At 64.6% G+C, this 15,146-nt stretch overlaps 1 protein-coding gene across 1 annotated transcript in view; it reads left to right on the forward strand.

The window, feature by feature from the left end:
• LOC309685788 (pre-mRNA-splicing factor SYF1-like) overlaps positions 1–15,146 on the forward strand; it is a gene marked incomplete at its 3' end in the record, with an annotated part of 53,128 nt that overhangs the window by 14,681 nt on the left and 23,301 nt on the right. Inside the window, exons 6-9 of the mRNA XM_082501504.1 lie at positions 4,545–4,709; positions 7,297–7,441; positions 11,834–11,985; positions 14,121–14,240. Of these exons, the coding sequence (XP_082357630.1) occupies positions 4,545–4,709; positions 7,297–7,441; positions 11,834–11,985; positions 14,121–14,240 (582 nt within the window). The remainder of the gene's footprint in view (positions 1–4,544; positions 4,710–7,296; positions 7,442–11,833; positions 11,986–14,120; positions 14,241–15,146) is intronic.

Raw genomic sequence — 15,146 nt, forward strand, 5'->3', positions numbered from 1 at the left:
GGGAAAGGGGGTCTGGGGGGCACCAGGAGGGGTAGAGGGGGTCACAAGGGGTTGGGGGGGGCACCCATGGGTGCAGGGGGGGGCACCCGGGGGAGTATGGGGGGGCACCCAGGGGTGGCTGAGAGGATGGTGACCAGTTGGGGTTTGGGAGGGGGAAAGGGGGTCTGGGGGGCACCAGGAGGGGTTGGGGGGGGTGAAAAGGAGCTGGGGGGGCACCCATGGGTGCTGGGGGGGGGGTAGTGTGTCCTGGGGGGGCACCCATGGGTGCTGGGGGGGCACCCAAGGGGGGATGGGGTGCACCCGGTGGGCTGAGAGGATGGTGACCAGTTGGGGTTCGGGAGGGGGAAAGGGGTCTGGGGGGCACCAGGAGGGGTTGTGGGGGTGAAAAGGGGCTGGGGGGGGCACCCATGGGTGCTTGAGGGGGGGGGCACCCATGGGTGCTGGGGGGGGCACCCAGGGGGGGATGGGGGGCACCCGGGGGGAGCTGAGAGGATGGTGACCAGTTGGGGTTCGGGAGGGGGAAGGGGGTCTGGGGGGCACCAGGAGGGGTTGGGGGGGGTCACGAGGGGCTGGGGGGGCACCCATGGGTGCTGGGGGGGGGTCATGGGTGCTGGGGGGGCACTCATGGGTGCTGGGGGGCACCCAGGGGGGGATGGGGGGCACCCGGGGGGGGCTGAGAGGATGGTGACAGGGTGGGGGTCAGGGAGGGGGAAAGGGGGTCTGGGGGGCACCAGGAGGGGTTGGGGGGGGTGAAAAGGGGTTGGGGGGGCACCCATGGGTGCTTGAGGGGGGGGGCACCCATGGGTGCAGGGGGGGGCACCCGGGGGAGTATGGGGGGGCACCCGGGGGGGGCTGAGAGGATGGTGACCAGTTGGGGTTCGGGAGGGGGAAAGGAGTCTGGGGGGCACCAGGAGGGGTTGGGGGGGTCACGAGGGGCTGGGGGGGCACCCATGGGTGCTCGGGGGGGCATGGGTGCTGGGGGTCACCCAGGGGGGGTCTGGGGGTCCCCTGGGGGTGCTGCCCCCCCCCCAGTTGTGGCAGGAGCTGTGCGAGCTGCTGTCCCAGCACCCGGGGCGGGTGTTGGGGGTCTCCTACGGGTGTTGGGGGTCTCCTATGGGTTCTGGGGTCACCCATGGGTGCTGGGGGGGGGTTCTGGGGGTCCCCTTTGGGTGCTGACCCCCCCCCTGCCCCCCCCCCAGCTGTGGCAGGAGCTGTGCGAGCTGCTGTCCCAGCACCCGGGGCGGGTGTTGGGGGTCTCCTACGGGTTCTGGGATCTCCTACGGGTTCTGGGGTCACCCATGGGTGCTGGGGGGGGTCAGGGGGGTCTGGGGGTCCCCTTTGGGTGCTGACCCCCCCCCTTGTCCCCCCCCCAGCTGTGGCAGGAGCTGTGCGAGCTGCTGTCCCAGCACCCGGAGCGGGTGTTGGGGGTCTCCTACGGGTTCTGGGATCTCCTATGGGTTCTGGGGTCACCCATGGGTGCTGGGGGGGGTCAGGGGGGTCTGGGGGTCCCCTTTGGGTGCTGACCCCCCCCCTTGTCCCCCCCCCAGCTGTGGCAGGAGCTGTGCGAGCTGCTGTCCCAGCACCCGGAGCGGGTGTTGGGGGTCTCCTACGGGTTCTGGGATCTCCTATGGGTTCTGGGGTCACCCATGGGTGCTGGGGGGGGTCAGGGGGGTCTGGGGGTCCCCTTTGGGTGCTGACCCCCCCCCTTGTCCCCCCCCCAGCTGTGGCAGGAGCTGTGCGAGCTGCTGTCCCAGCACCCGGAGCGGGTGTTGGGGGTCTCCTACGGGTTCTGGGGTCTCCTATGGGTTCTGGGATCTCCTATGGGTTCTGGGGTCACCCATGGGTGCTGGGGGGGGGTCTGGGGGTCCCCTTTGGGTGCTGACCCCCCCCTTGTCCCCCCCCCAGCTATGGCAGGAGCTGTGCGAGCTGCTGTCTCAGCACCCAGAGCGGGTGTTGGGGGTCTCCTACGGGTTCTGGGATCTTCTACGGGTTCTGGGGTCACCCATGGGTGCTGGGGGGGGTCGGAGGGGATCTGGGGGTCCCCTTTGGGTGCTGACCCCCCCCTTGTCCCCCCCCCAGCTGTGGCAGGAGCTGTGCGAGCTGCAGTCCCAGCACCCGGGGCGGGTGTTGGGGGTCTCCTACGGGTTCTGGGATCTCCTACGGGTTCTGGGGTCACCCATGGGTGCTGGGGGGGGTCAGGGGGGGTCTGGGGGTCCCCTTTGGGTGCTGACCCCCCCCTTGTCCCCCCCCCAGCTGTGGCAGGAGCTGTGCGAGCTGCTGTCCCAGCACCCGGAGCGGGTGTTGGGGGTCTCCTACGGGTTCTGGGGTCTCCTATAGGTTCTGGGATCTCCTACGGGTTCTGGGGTCACCCATGGGTGCTGGGGGGGGTCTGGGGGTCCCCTTTGGGTGCTGACCCCCCCTTGTCCCCCCCCCAGCTATGGCAGGAGCTGTGCGAGCTGCTGTCCCAGCACCCGGGGCGGGTGTTGGGGGTCTCCTACGGGTGTTGGGGGTCTCCTACGGGTTCTGGGATCTCCTACGGGTTCTGGGGTCACCCATGGGTGCTGGGGGGGGTCTGGGGGTCCCCTTTGGGTGCTGACCCCCCCCCTTGTCCCCCCCCCAGCTGTGGCAGGAGCTGTGCGAGCTGCTGTCCCAGCACCCGGGGCGGGTGTTGGGGGTCTCCTACGGGTTCTGGGATCTCCTACGGGTTCTGGGGTCACCCATGGGTGCTGGGGGGGGTCAGGGGGGTCTGGGGGTCCCCTTTGGGTGCTGACCCCCCCCCTTGTCCCCCCCCCAGCTGTGGCAGGAGCTGTGCGAGCTGCTGTCCCAGCACCCGGAGCGGGTGTTGGGGGTCTCCTACGGGTTCTGGGATCTCCTATGGGTTCTGGGGTCACCCATGGGTGCTGGGGGGGGTCAGGGGGGTCTGGGGGTCCCCTTTGGGTGCTGACCCCCCCCCTTGTCCCCCCCCCAGCTGTGGCAGGAGCTGTGCGAGCTGCTGTCCCAGCACCCGGAGCGGGTGTTGGGGGTCTCCTACGGGTTCTGGGATCTCCTATGGGTTCTGGGGTCACCCATGGGTGCTGGGGGGGGTTCTGGGGGTCCCCTTTGGGTGCTGACCCCCCCCCTGCCCCCCCCCCAGCTATGGCAGGAGCTGTGCGAGCTGCTGTCCCAGCACCCGGAGCGGGTGTTGGGGGTCTCCTACGGGTTCTGGGATCTCCTATGGGTTCTGGGGTCACCCATGGGTGCTGGGGGGGGTCAGGGGGGTCTGGGGGTCCCCTTTGGGTGCTGACCCCCCCCCTTGTCCCCCCCCCAGCTGTGGCAGGAGCTGTGCGAGCTGCTGTCCCAGCACCCGGAGCGGGTGTTGGGGGTCTCCTACGGGTTCTGGGATCTCCTATGGGTTCTGGGGTCACCCATGGGTGCTGGGGGGGGTCAGGGGGGTCTGGGGGTCCCCTTTGGGTGCTGACCCCCCCTTGTCCCCCCCCCAGCTGTGGCAGGAGCTGTGCGAGCTGCTGTCCCAGCACCCGGAGCGGGTGTTGGGGGTCTCCTACGGGTTCTGGGATCTCCTATGGGTTCTGGGGTCACCCATGGGTGCTGGGGGGGGTCGGAGGGGATCTGGGGGTCCCCTTTGGGTGCTGACCCCCCCCTTGTCCCCCCCCCAGCTGTGGCAGGAGCTGTGCGAGCTGCTGTCCCAGCACCCGGAGCGGGTGTTGGGGGTCTCCTACGGGTTCTGGGGTCTCCTATGGGTTCTGGGATCTCCTATGGGTTCTGGGGTCACCCATGGGTGCTGGGGGGGGGTCTGGGGGTCCCCTTTGGGTGCTGACCCCCCCCTTGTCCCCCCCCCAGCTATGGCAGGAGCTGTGCGAGCTGCTGTCTCAGCACCCAGAGCGGGTGTTGGGGGTCTCCTACGGGTTCTGGGATCTTCTACGGGTTCTGGGGTCACCCATGGGTGCTGGGGGGGGTCGGAGGGGATCTGGGGGTCCCCTTTGGGTGCTGACCCCCCCCTTGTCCCCCCCCCAGCTGTGGCAGGAGCTGTGCGAGCTGCAGTCCCAGCACCCGGGGCGGGTGTTGGGGGTCTCCTACGGGTTCTGGGATCTCCTACGGGTTCTGGGGTCACCCATGGGTGCTGGGGGGGGTCAGGGGGGGTCTGGGGGTCCCCTTTGGGTGCTGACCCCCCCCTTGTCCCCCCCCAGCTGTGGCAGGAGCTGTGCGAGCTGCTGTCCCAGCACCCGGAGCGGGTGTTGGGGGTCTCCTACGGGTTCTGGGATCTCCTACGGGTTCTGGGGTCACCCATGGGTGCTGGGGGGGGTCAGGGGGGGTCTGGGGGTCCCCTTTGGGTGCTGACCCCCCCCTTGTCCCCCCCCAGCTGTGGCAGGAGCTGTGCGAGCTGCTGTCCCAGCACCCGGAGCGGGTGTTGGGGGTCTCCTACGGGTTCTGGGGTCTCCTATAGGTTCTGGGATCTCCTACGGGTTCTGGGGTCACCCATGGGTGCTGGGGGGGGGTCTGGGGGTCCCCTTTGGGTGCTGACCCCCCCCCCTTGTCCCCCCCCCCAGCTGTGGCAGGAGCTGTGCGAGCTGCTGTCCCAGCACCCGGAGCGGGTGCGCTCGCTGGACGCGGGGGCCATCATCCGGGGGGGCCTGACCCGCTTCACCGACCAGCTGGGCCGCCTCTGGGGCGCGTTGGCCGACTGCTACATCCGCAGCGGCCACTTCGAGAAGGTGACACGTCCCCAACTGCCACCCCGCCCCGCCCCCGCTCACCTACCGGCCCTGGGGCCACCCCCAGCCCGGGGTTTTGGCTCCCACCTCATCCCACCCCATCCCAGGGCCACCGCAGCCCCGCTTCCCCGACCCCAAACCTCCCCAGGTCCACCACGGTCCTGGACTTCTGTCCCCAGGGCCACCGCAGTACCTGTTTCCTGTCCCCAAACCTCCCCAGGGCCACCACAACCCCAGTTCCTCAACCCCAAACCTCTCCAGGGCCACCACAGCACCCGTCCCCAACCCCAGACCTCTCCAGGGCCACCACAGTCCTGGACTTCTGTCCCCAGTACTGCCACCACAGTACCTGTTTCCTGTCCCCAAACCTCTCCAGGGCCACCACAGCCCCGCTTCCCCGACCCCAAACCTCTCCAGGGCCACCACGGTCCTGGACTTCTGTCCCCAGGGCCACCACAGTACCCGTCCCCAACCCCAAACCTCTCTAGGGCCACCACGGTCCTGGACTTCTGTCCCCAGGGCCACCGCAGTACCTGTTTCCTGTCCCCAAACCTCCCCAGGGCCACCACAGTACCCGTCCCCAACCCCAAACCTCCCCAGGGCCACCACAACCCCAGTTCCTCAACCCCAAACCTCTCCAGGGCCACCACAGTACCCGTCCCCAACCCCAAACCTTCCCAGTGCCACCTCAGTCCTGGGTTTCTGTCCCCAGGGCCACCACAGTACCCGTCCCCAACCCCAAACCTCTCCAGGGCCACCACGGTCCTGGACTTCTGTCCCCAGGGCCACCACAGTACCTGTTTCCTGTCCCCAAACCTCCCCAGGGCCACCACAAGCTTGGTTCCTCACCCCAGGGCCACCACAGCCCCAGTTGCCCAACCCCAAACCTCCCCTGGGCCACCACAGTACCCGTCCCCAACCCCAAATCTCCCCAGGTCCACCACAGTCCAGGTCTTCAACCCCAAACCTCCCCAGGGCCACCACAGTCCAGGTCTTCTGTCCCCAGGGCCACCATAGCACCCGTCCCCAACCCCAAACCTCTCCAGGGCCACCACAACCCCAGTTCCCCGACCCCAAACCTCTCCAGGGCCACCACGGTCCTGGACTTCTGTCCCCAGGGCCACCGCAGTACCTGTTTCCTGTCCCCAAACCTCTCCAGGGCCACCACCACCACCCCAGTCCCCTGTCCCTAAATCACCCCAGGGCCACCACCCCCCAGATTCCCCATCCCCAGGCCACCTCAGGGCCACCACTACCCTCACCCCCTGTCCCCATGTCACCCAGGAGCCACCACCACCCTGATCCCCGTCTGCAGCCCCCCCCAGGGCCACCAGCACCCCAGTCCCTTGTCCCTATGTCACCCCAGTGCCACCACCACCCAGGTTCCCTGTACCCATGGCACCTCAGTGCCACCACCACCCAGGTTCCCTGTCCCCATGTCACCCAGGAGCCACCACCACCCTGATCCCCGTCTGCAGCCCCCTCCAGGGCCACCACCAGCACCCCAGTTCCCCGTTCCTATGTCACCCCACGGCCACCACCCCCCAGGTTCCCTGTCCCCATGGCACCCAGGAGCCACCACCCCCCAGATTCCCTGTCCCCAGGCCACCTCAGGGCCACCACTACCCTCACCCCCTGTCCCCATGTCACCCAGGAGCCACCACCACCCAGGTCCCGGTCTGCAGCCTCCCCCAGGGCCACCACCACCCAGGTCCCCTGTCCCTATGTCACCTTTGGCCACCACCCCCCAGATTCCCTGTCCCCATGCCACCTCAGGGCCACCGCTACCCTCATCCCCTGTCCCCATGTCACCCAGGAGCCACCACCACCCTGGTCCCCATCTGCAGCCCCCCCCAGGGCCACCACCACCACCCCAGTTCCCCGTTCCTATGTCACCCCAGGGCCACCACCACCCAGGTCCCCTGTCCCTATGTCACCTTTGGCCACCACCCCCTAGATTCCCTGTCCCCAGGCCACCTAAGAGCCACCACTACCCTCATCCCCTGTCCCCATGTCACCCAAGAGCCACCACCACCCTGATCCCCGTCTGCAGCCCCCCCCAGGTCCACCAGCACCCCAGTCCCTTGTCCCTATGTCACCTTTGGCCACCACCCCCCATGTTCCCTGTCCCCATGTCACTTCAGTGCCACCACCCCCCAGATTCCCCGTCCCCAGGCCACCTCAGGGCCACCACTACCCTCATCCCCTGTCCCCATGTCACCCAAGAGCCACCACCACCCTGATCCCCGTCTGCAGCCCCCCCCAGGGCCACCACCACCACCCCAGTCCCTTGTCCCTATGTCACCCCAGGGCCACCACCCCCCAGGTTCCCTGTCCCCATGGCACCTCAGTGCCACCACCCCCCAGATTCCCTGTCCCCATGTCACCCAGGAGCCACCACCACCCTGATCCCCGTCTGCAGCCCCCCCCAGGGCCACCACCACCACCCCAGTTCCCCTGTCCCTATGTCACTTAGGGCCACCACCACCCCAGACCCAACCAACCCCTGGCAGCTCCATCCCATCCCGCTGTCCCCAACGCGCTGTCCCCAACGCGTTGTCCCCAACGCGCTCTCCTGTCCCCGCAGGCCCGGGACGTGTACGAGGAGGCGGTGCAGACGGTGATGACGGTGCGGGACTTCACGCAGGTCTTCGACAGCTACGCCCAGTTCGAGGAGAGCGTCATCGCCGCCAAGATGGAGACGGTGGCCGAGCTGGGCCGGGAGGAGGACGGTGAGTTGGGGCTCCCCCGGGGTCGCCCGGCCTCCGCGTTCCCCCCCCAAAAAAAACCTGAGAGTTTTGGGGGGGGCCTGCCTCAGTTTCCCCCACAAAATGATGAGTTTGGGGATGCTCTGCCTTAGTTTCCCCCCAAAAAGGATGAGTTTGGGGATGCTCTACCTCAGTTTCCCCAAAGATTATGAGTTTGGGGGTGCTCTGCCTCAGTTTCCCCCCCAAACCAGTTAGTTTTGGGGATGCTCTGCCTCAGTTTCCCCCAAAAAGGGTGATTTTGGGGGTGCTCTGCCTCAGTTTCCCCAAAAAAGGATGAGTTTGGGGATGCTCTGCCTCAGTTTCCCCAAAAAAGAATGAGTTTTGGGGTGCTCTGCCTCAGTTTCCCAAAAATGATGAGTTTGGGGATGCTCTGCCTCAGTTTCCCCAAAAAAGGATGAGTTTGGGGGTGCTCTGCCTCAGTTTCCCCAAAAATGATGAGTTTGGGGGTGCCCTGCCTCAATTTCCCCAAAAAGGGTGAGTTTGGGGGTGCTCTGCCTCAGTTTCCCCCCAAAAAGGATGAGTTTTGGGGTGCTCTGCCTCAGTTTCCCCCCCAAACCAGTTAGTTTTGGGGATGCTCTGCCTCAGTTTCCCCCAAAAAGGATGAGTTTGGGGATGCTCTGCCTCAGTTTCCCCAAAAATTCTGATTTTGGGGTGCCCTGCCTCAGTTTCCCCCCCAAACCAGTTAGTTTTGGGGATGCTCTGCCTCAGTTTCCCCAAAAATGATGAGTTTGGGGGTGCCCTGCCTCAGTTTCCCCAAAAAAGGATCAGTTTTGGGGTGCTCTGCCTCAGTTTCCCCCAAAAAGGATGAGTTTTGGGGTGCTCTGCCTCAGTTTCCCCCCAAAAAATGAGAGTTTGGGAGTGCCCTGCCTCAGTTTCCCCCCAAAACCTGTTAGTTTGGGGGTGCCCTGCCTCAGTTTCCCCAAAAATGATGAGTTTGGGGATGCTCTGCCTCAGTTTCCCCAAAAATTATGATTTTGGGGGTGCCCTGCCTCAGTTTCCCCAAAAAGGGTGAGTTTGGGGATGCTCTGCCTCAGTTTCCCCAAAAAAGGATGAGTTTGGGGGTGCGCTGCCTCAGTTTCCCCCCAAAAAGGATGAGTTTTGGGGTGCTCTGCCTCAGTTTCCCCCCAAAAACTGAGAGTTTGGGGATGCCCTGCCTCAGTTTCCCCAAAAAAGGATGAGTTTGGGGATGCTCTGCCTCAGTTTCCCCAAAAAAGGATGAGTTTGGGGGTGCCCTGCCTCAGTTTCCCCAAAAATGATGAGTTTGGGGGTGCTCTGCCTCAGTTTCCCCCCAAAAAGGATGAGTTTGGGGGTGCCCTGCCTCAGTTTCCCCCCAAAAACTGAGAGTTTGGGGATGCCCTGCCTCAGTTTCCCCAAAAAAGGATGAGTTTGGGGATGCTCTGCCTCAGTTTCCCCAAAAAAGGATGAGTTTGGGGGTGCCCTGCCTCAGTTTCCCCAAAAATGATGAGTTTGGGGGTGCTCTGCCTCAGTTTCCCCCCAAAAAGGATGAGTTTGGGGGTGCCCTGCCTCAGTTTCCCCCCAAAAACTGAGAGTTTGGGGATGCTCTGCCTCAGTTTCCCCAAAAAAGGATGAGTTTGGGGGTGCCCTGCCTCAGTTTCCCCAAAAATGATGAGTTTGGGGGTGCTCTGCCTCAGTTTCCCCCCAAAAATGATGAGTTTGGGGTGCCCTGCCTCAGTTTCCCCCCAAAAAGGATGAGTTTGGGGATGCTCTGCCTCAGTTTCCCCAAAAATGATGAGTTTGGGGGTGCCCTGCCTCAGTTTCCCCAAAAAAGGGTGATTTTGGGGGTGCTCTGCCTCAGTTTCCCCAAAAATGATGAGTTTGGGGGTGCTCTGCCTCAGTTTCCCCCAAAAAGGATGAGTTTGGGGGTGCTCTGCCTCAGTTTCCCCAAAAATGATGAGTTTGGGGGTGCCCTGCCTCAATTTCCCCCCAAAAAGGGTGATTTTGGGGGTGCTCTGCCTCAGTTTCCCCAAAAATGATGAGTTTGGGGGTGCCCTGCCTCAGTTTCCCCAAAAAAGGATCAGTTTTGGGGTGCTCTGCCTCAGTTTCCCCAAAAAAGGATGAGTTTGGGGGTGCTCTGCCTCAGTTTCCCCAAAAAAGGATGAGTTTGGGGGTGCCCTGCCTCAGTTTCCCCCCAAAAAGGGTGATTTTGGGGGTGCTCTGCCTCAGTTTCCCCCCAAAAAGGATGAGGTTTGGGGTGCCCTGCCTCAGTTTCCCCCCAAAAACTGAGAGTTTGGGGATGCTCTGCCTCAGTTTCCCCAAAGATTATGAGTTTGGGGATGCTCTGCCTCAGTTTCCCCCCCAAACCAGTTAGTTTTGGGGATGCTCTGCCTCAGTTTCCCCCAAAAAGGATGAGTTTGGGGATGCTCTGCCTCAGTTTCCCCAAAAATTCTGATTTTGGGGTGCCCTGCCTCAGTTTCCCCCCCAAACCAGTTAGTTTTGGGGATGCTCTGCCTCCGTTTCCCCCCCAAAATGATGAGTTTTGGGGTGCCCTGCCTCAGTTTCCCCCCAAAAATGATGAGTTTGGGGATGCTCTGCCTCAGTTTCCCCCCAAAAATGATGAGTTTGGGGGTGCCCTGCCTCAGTTTCCCCAAAAATGATGAGTTTGGGGGTGCCCTGCCTCAGTTTCCCCAAAAAATGATGAGTTTGGGGGTGCTCTGCCTCAGTTTCCCCAAAAAAGGATGAGTTTGGGGATGCTCTGCCTCAGTTTCCCCAAAAAAGGATGAGTTTTGGGGTGCTCTGCCTCAGTTTCCCCCAAAAAGGATGAGTTTGGGGATGCTCTGCCTCAGTTTCCCCCCAAAAATGATGAGTTTGGGGGTGCCCTGCCTCAATTTCCCCCCAAAAAGGGTGATTTTGGGGGTGCTCTGCCTCAGTTTCCCCCCAAAAACTGAGAGTTTGGGGATGCTCTGCCTCAGTTTCCCCCCAAAAATGATGATTTTGGGGGTGCTCTGCCTCAGTTTCCCCCAAAAAAGGATGAGTTTGGGGGTGCTCTGCCTCAGTTTCCCCCCCAAACCAGTTAGTTTTGGGGGTGCTCTGCCTCAGTTTCCCCCAAAAAAGGATGAGTTTGGGGGTGCCCTGCCTCAGTTTCCCCAAAAAAGGATGAGTTTGGGGGTGCTCTGCCTCAGTTTCCCCCCAAAAAGGGTGATTTTGGGGGTGCTCTGCCTCAGTTTCCCCAAAAAAGGATGAGTTTGGGGGTGCCCTGCCTCAGTTTCCGCCCAAAACCTGTTAGTTTGGGGGTGCCCTGCCTCAGTTTCCCCCCAAAAATGATGAGTTTGGGGGTGCCCTGCCTCAGTTTCCGCCCAAAAAGGATGAGTTTGGGGGTGCTCTGTCTCAGTTTCCCCAAAAAAGGATGAGTTTGGGGGTGCCCTGCCTCAGTTTCCGCCCAAAACCTGTTAGTTTGGGGGTGCCCTGCCTCAGTTTCCCCCCAAGAACTGAGAGTTTGGGGGTGCCCTGCCTCAGTTTCCCCAAAAATGATGATTTTGGGGGTGCCCTGCCTCAGTTTCCCCCCAAAAAGGGTGATTTTGGGGATGCTCTGCCTCAGTTTCCCCAAAAATGATGAGTTTTGGGGTACCCTGCCTCAGTTTCCCCAAAAATTATGAGTTTGGGGGTGCCCTGCCTCAGTTTCCCCCCAAAAAGGATGAGTTTGGGGTGCTCTGCCTCAGTTTCCCCCCAAAAACTGAGAGTTTGGGGGTGCCCTGCCTCAGTTTCCCCAAAAAAGGATGAGTTTGGGGATGCTCTGCCTCAGTTTCCCCAAAAATTATGATTTTGGGGGTGCCCTGCCTCAATTTCCCCCCAAAAAGGGTGAGTTTGGGGGTGCCCTGCCTCAGTTTCCCCAAAAAAGGATGAGTTTGGGGGTGCTCTGCCTCAGTTTCCCCAAAAATGATGAGTTTGGGGGTGCCCTGCCTCAGTTTCCCCCCAAAAAAGGTGTTTTTTTTGGGGTGTCCTGACAGCCTGTCCCACCCCTGGTGTCCCCAACACCCTGTCCCTGAGTGTCCCCAACACCCTGTCCCCACCCGGGGGACATCCTGCACCCTGGGGGGATCCCGGTCCCCCTGAGTGTCCCCAGACCCCCTGTCCCCCCCCGGGGGGTGCCCAGCGCTCCATGTGGGTGCTGGTCCCACTGTCCCCAAGTGTCCCCAACACCCTGTCCCCGTGTCCCCAACACCCTGTCCCACCCCGGGGGACATCCTGCACTGTGGGGTGACTTTGGTCACACCGGGTGTCCCCAGACCCCCCCGTCCCCCCCCCCCGGGGGGTGCCCAGCGCCCCGGGGGGTGCCGTTCCCCCCGTCCCCCCTGTGTCCCTGACGCGCTGTCCCCGTGTCCCCTGCGCTGTCCCCAGAGGAGGTGGAGCTGGAGCTGCGCCTGGCGCGGTTCGAGCAGCTGATGGCGCGACGGCCGCTGCTGCTCAACAGCGTTCTGCTGCGCCAGAACCCCCACAACGTCCACGAGTGGCACAAGCGGGTGCAGCTCTACCAGGGGCGCCCCGAGCAGGTGGGGACACCGCGGGGGGGGACACCCGGGGACACACACACACACACCCCCCCTGTGCTGGGAGGGGGGGGGGGGTGGGGGTAGGGGGATGCATGGGGACAGTGGGGTGGGGGTAGGGGGGACATGTGGACAGTGGGGTGGGGGTAGGGGGACACGTGGGGACATGGGTGGGTGTAGGGGGACATATGGGGACAGTGGGGTGGGGGTAGGGGGGACGTGGGTGGGTGTAGGGGGACATGTGGGGACAGTGGGGTGGGGGTAGGGGGACGCATGGGGACATGGGTGGGCGTAGGGGGACACATGGGGACAGTGGGGTGGGCGTAGGGGGGACGTGGGGACAGTGGGGTGGGGGTGGGGGGGGACATGGGGACATGGGTGGGTGTAGGGGGACACGTGGGGACAGTGGGGTGGGGGTAGGGGGACGCCTGGGGACAGTGGGGTGGGCGTAGGGGGGACGTGGGGACAGTGGGGTGGGGGTGGGGGGGGACATGGGGACATGGGTGGGTGTAGGGGGACACGTGGGGACAGTGGGGTGGGGGTAGGGGGGACGTGGGGACAGTGGGGTGGGCGTAGGGGGGACGTGGGGACAGTGGGGTGGGGGTGGGGGGGGACATGGGGACATGGGTGGGGGTAAGGGGGACATATGGGGACATGGGGACAGTGGGGTGGGGGTAGGGGGGACATGGGTGGGTGGAGGGGGACATGTGGGGACATGGGTGGGTGTAGGGGGATGCATGGGGACAGTGGGGTGGGGGTAGGGGGGACATGGGGACATGGGTGGGTGTAGGGGGACATATGGGGACAGTGGGGTGGGGGTAGGGGGACATATGGGGACATGGGTGGGCGTAGGGGGGACATGGGGACAGTGGGGTGGGGGTAGGGGGACATGGGTGGGTGTAGGGGGGACATGGGGACAGTGGGGTGGGGGTAGGGAGACATGGGTGGGTGTAGGGGGACACATGGGGACATGGGTGGTCTCAGGGTGACACTTAGGGACAGTGGGGTGGGTGTAGGGAGACGCGTGGGGACATGGGTGGGGTTTGGGGGACACGTGGGGACAGTGGGGTGGGGGTAGGGGGGACGTGGGGACAGTGGGGTGGGGGTGGGGGGGGACATGGGGACATGGGTGGGGGTAAGGGGGACATATGGGGACATGGGGACAGTGGGGTGGGGGTAGGGGGGACATGGGTGGGTGGAGGGGGACATGTGGGGACATGGGTGGGTGTAGGGGGATGCATGGGGACAGTGGGGTGGGGGTAGGGGGGACATGGGGACATGGGTGGGTGTAGGGGGACATATGGGGACAGTGGGGTGGGGGTAGGGGGACATATGGGGACATGGGTGGGCGTAGGGGGGACATGGGGACAGTGGGGTGGGGGTAGGGGGACATGGGTGGGTGTAGGGGGGACATGGGGACAGTGGGGTGGGGGTAGGGAGACATGGGTGGGTGTAGGGGGACACATGGGGACATGGGTGGTCTCAGGGTGACACTTAGGGACAGTGGGGTGGGTGTAGGGAGACGCGTGGGGACATGGGTGGGGTTTGGGGGACACGTGGGGACAGTGGGGTGGGGGTAGGGGGACACGTGGGGACATGGGTTGGTGTAGGGAGACGTGTGGGGACAGTGGGGTGGGGGTAGGGGGACACGTGGGGACATGGGTGGGTGTAGGGGGACATATGGGGACAGTGGGGTGGGGGTAGGGGGGACACATGGGGACATGGGTGGGGTTAGAGGGGACATGGGTGGGTGTAGGGGGATGCGTGGGGACAGAGGGGTGGGCGTAGGGGGGACATGGGGACAGTGGGGTGGGGGTAGGGGGGACATGGGTGGGTGTAGGGGGACGCATGGGGACAGTCGGGTGGGGGTAGGGGGGACGTGGGGACAGTGGGGTGGGGGTAGGGGGACATGGGGACATGGGTGGGTGTAGGGGGACACGTGGGGACATGGGTGGTCTCAGGGTGACACTTAGGGACAGTGGGGTGGGTGTAAGGGGGACAGGGGTGGGCGTAGGGGGACATGGGGACAGGGGTGGGCGTAGGGGCCAGCTGGGGCCAGCGGGGTGCGTGGGGGTGGGGGACGCCGAGAGGTTTGGGGGGGCGGAGGTGTCCCCAGCGTGTCCCCGCCGGGTCCCCAGATCATCCACACCTACACGGAGGCCGTGCGCACCGTGGACCCCTTCAAGGCGACGGGACGTCCCCACGGGCTGTGGGTGGCATTCGCCCGCTTCTACGAGGACAACGGGCAGCTGGACGACGTGAGCGGGGACAGCGGCGTCACCTCCCCCGGGGGACACCCCCAGACCCTGACTGTCCCCCCGGGTCCCCCCCAGACCCTCTCTGTCCCCCCGTGTCCCCCCAAACCCTGACTGTCCCCCCAAACCGACTCCCGTGACTGTCCCCAACCCCTGACTGTCCCCTCATGTGACCCCAACCCCTGACTGTCCCCTCCGTGTCCCCCCCAGACCCTGACTGTCCCCCCGTGTCCCCCCCAGACCCTCTCTGTCCTTCTGTGTCCCCCCAAACCCTGACTGTCCCCCTGTGTCCCCAAGCCCTGACTGTCCCCCACGTCCCCCCCAAGCCCTGACTGTCCCCACGATGTCCCCCCCAAACCCTCTCTGTCCCCCCATGTCCCCCCCAGACCCTGTCTGTCCCCCTGTGTCCCCCCAACCCCTGACTGTCCCCTCATGTGACCCCCAGACCCTGACTGTCCCCCCGTGTCCCCCCCAGACCCTCTCTGTCCCCCCGTGTCCCCCCAAACCCTGACTGTCCCCCCAAACCGACTCCCGTGACTGTCCCCAACCCCTGACTGTCCCCTCATGTGACCCCAACCCCTGACTGTCCCCTCCGTGTCCCCCCCAGACCCTGACTGTCCCCCCGTGTCCCCCCCAGACCCTCTCTGTCCCCCTGTGTCCCCCCAAACCCTGACTGTCCCCCTGTGTCCCCAACCCCTGACTGTCCCCCACGTCCCCCCCAAACCCTGACTGTCCCCACGATGTCCCCCCCAAACCCTCTCTGTCCCCCCATGTCCCCCCCAGACCCTGTCTGTCCCCCTGTGTCCCCCCAACCCCTGACTGTCCCCTCATGTGACCCCCAAACCCTGACTGTCCCCCCAAACCGACTCCCGTGACTGTCCCCAAACCCTGACTGTCCCCTCCGTGTCC

This window comes from Vanellus vanellus (genome assembly GCF_965231255.1).
Source record: "Vanellus vanellus genome assembly, contig: HAP1_SCAFFOLD_1018, whole genome shotgun sequence".
In the NCBI taxonomy this organism is placed as follows: domain Eukaryota; kingdom Metazoa; phylum Chordata; class Aves; order Charadriiformes; family Charadriidae; genus Vanellus; species Vanellus vanellus.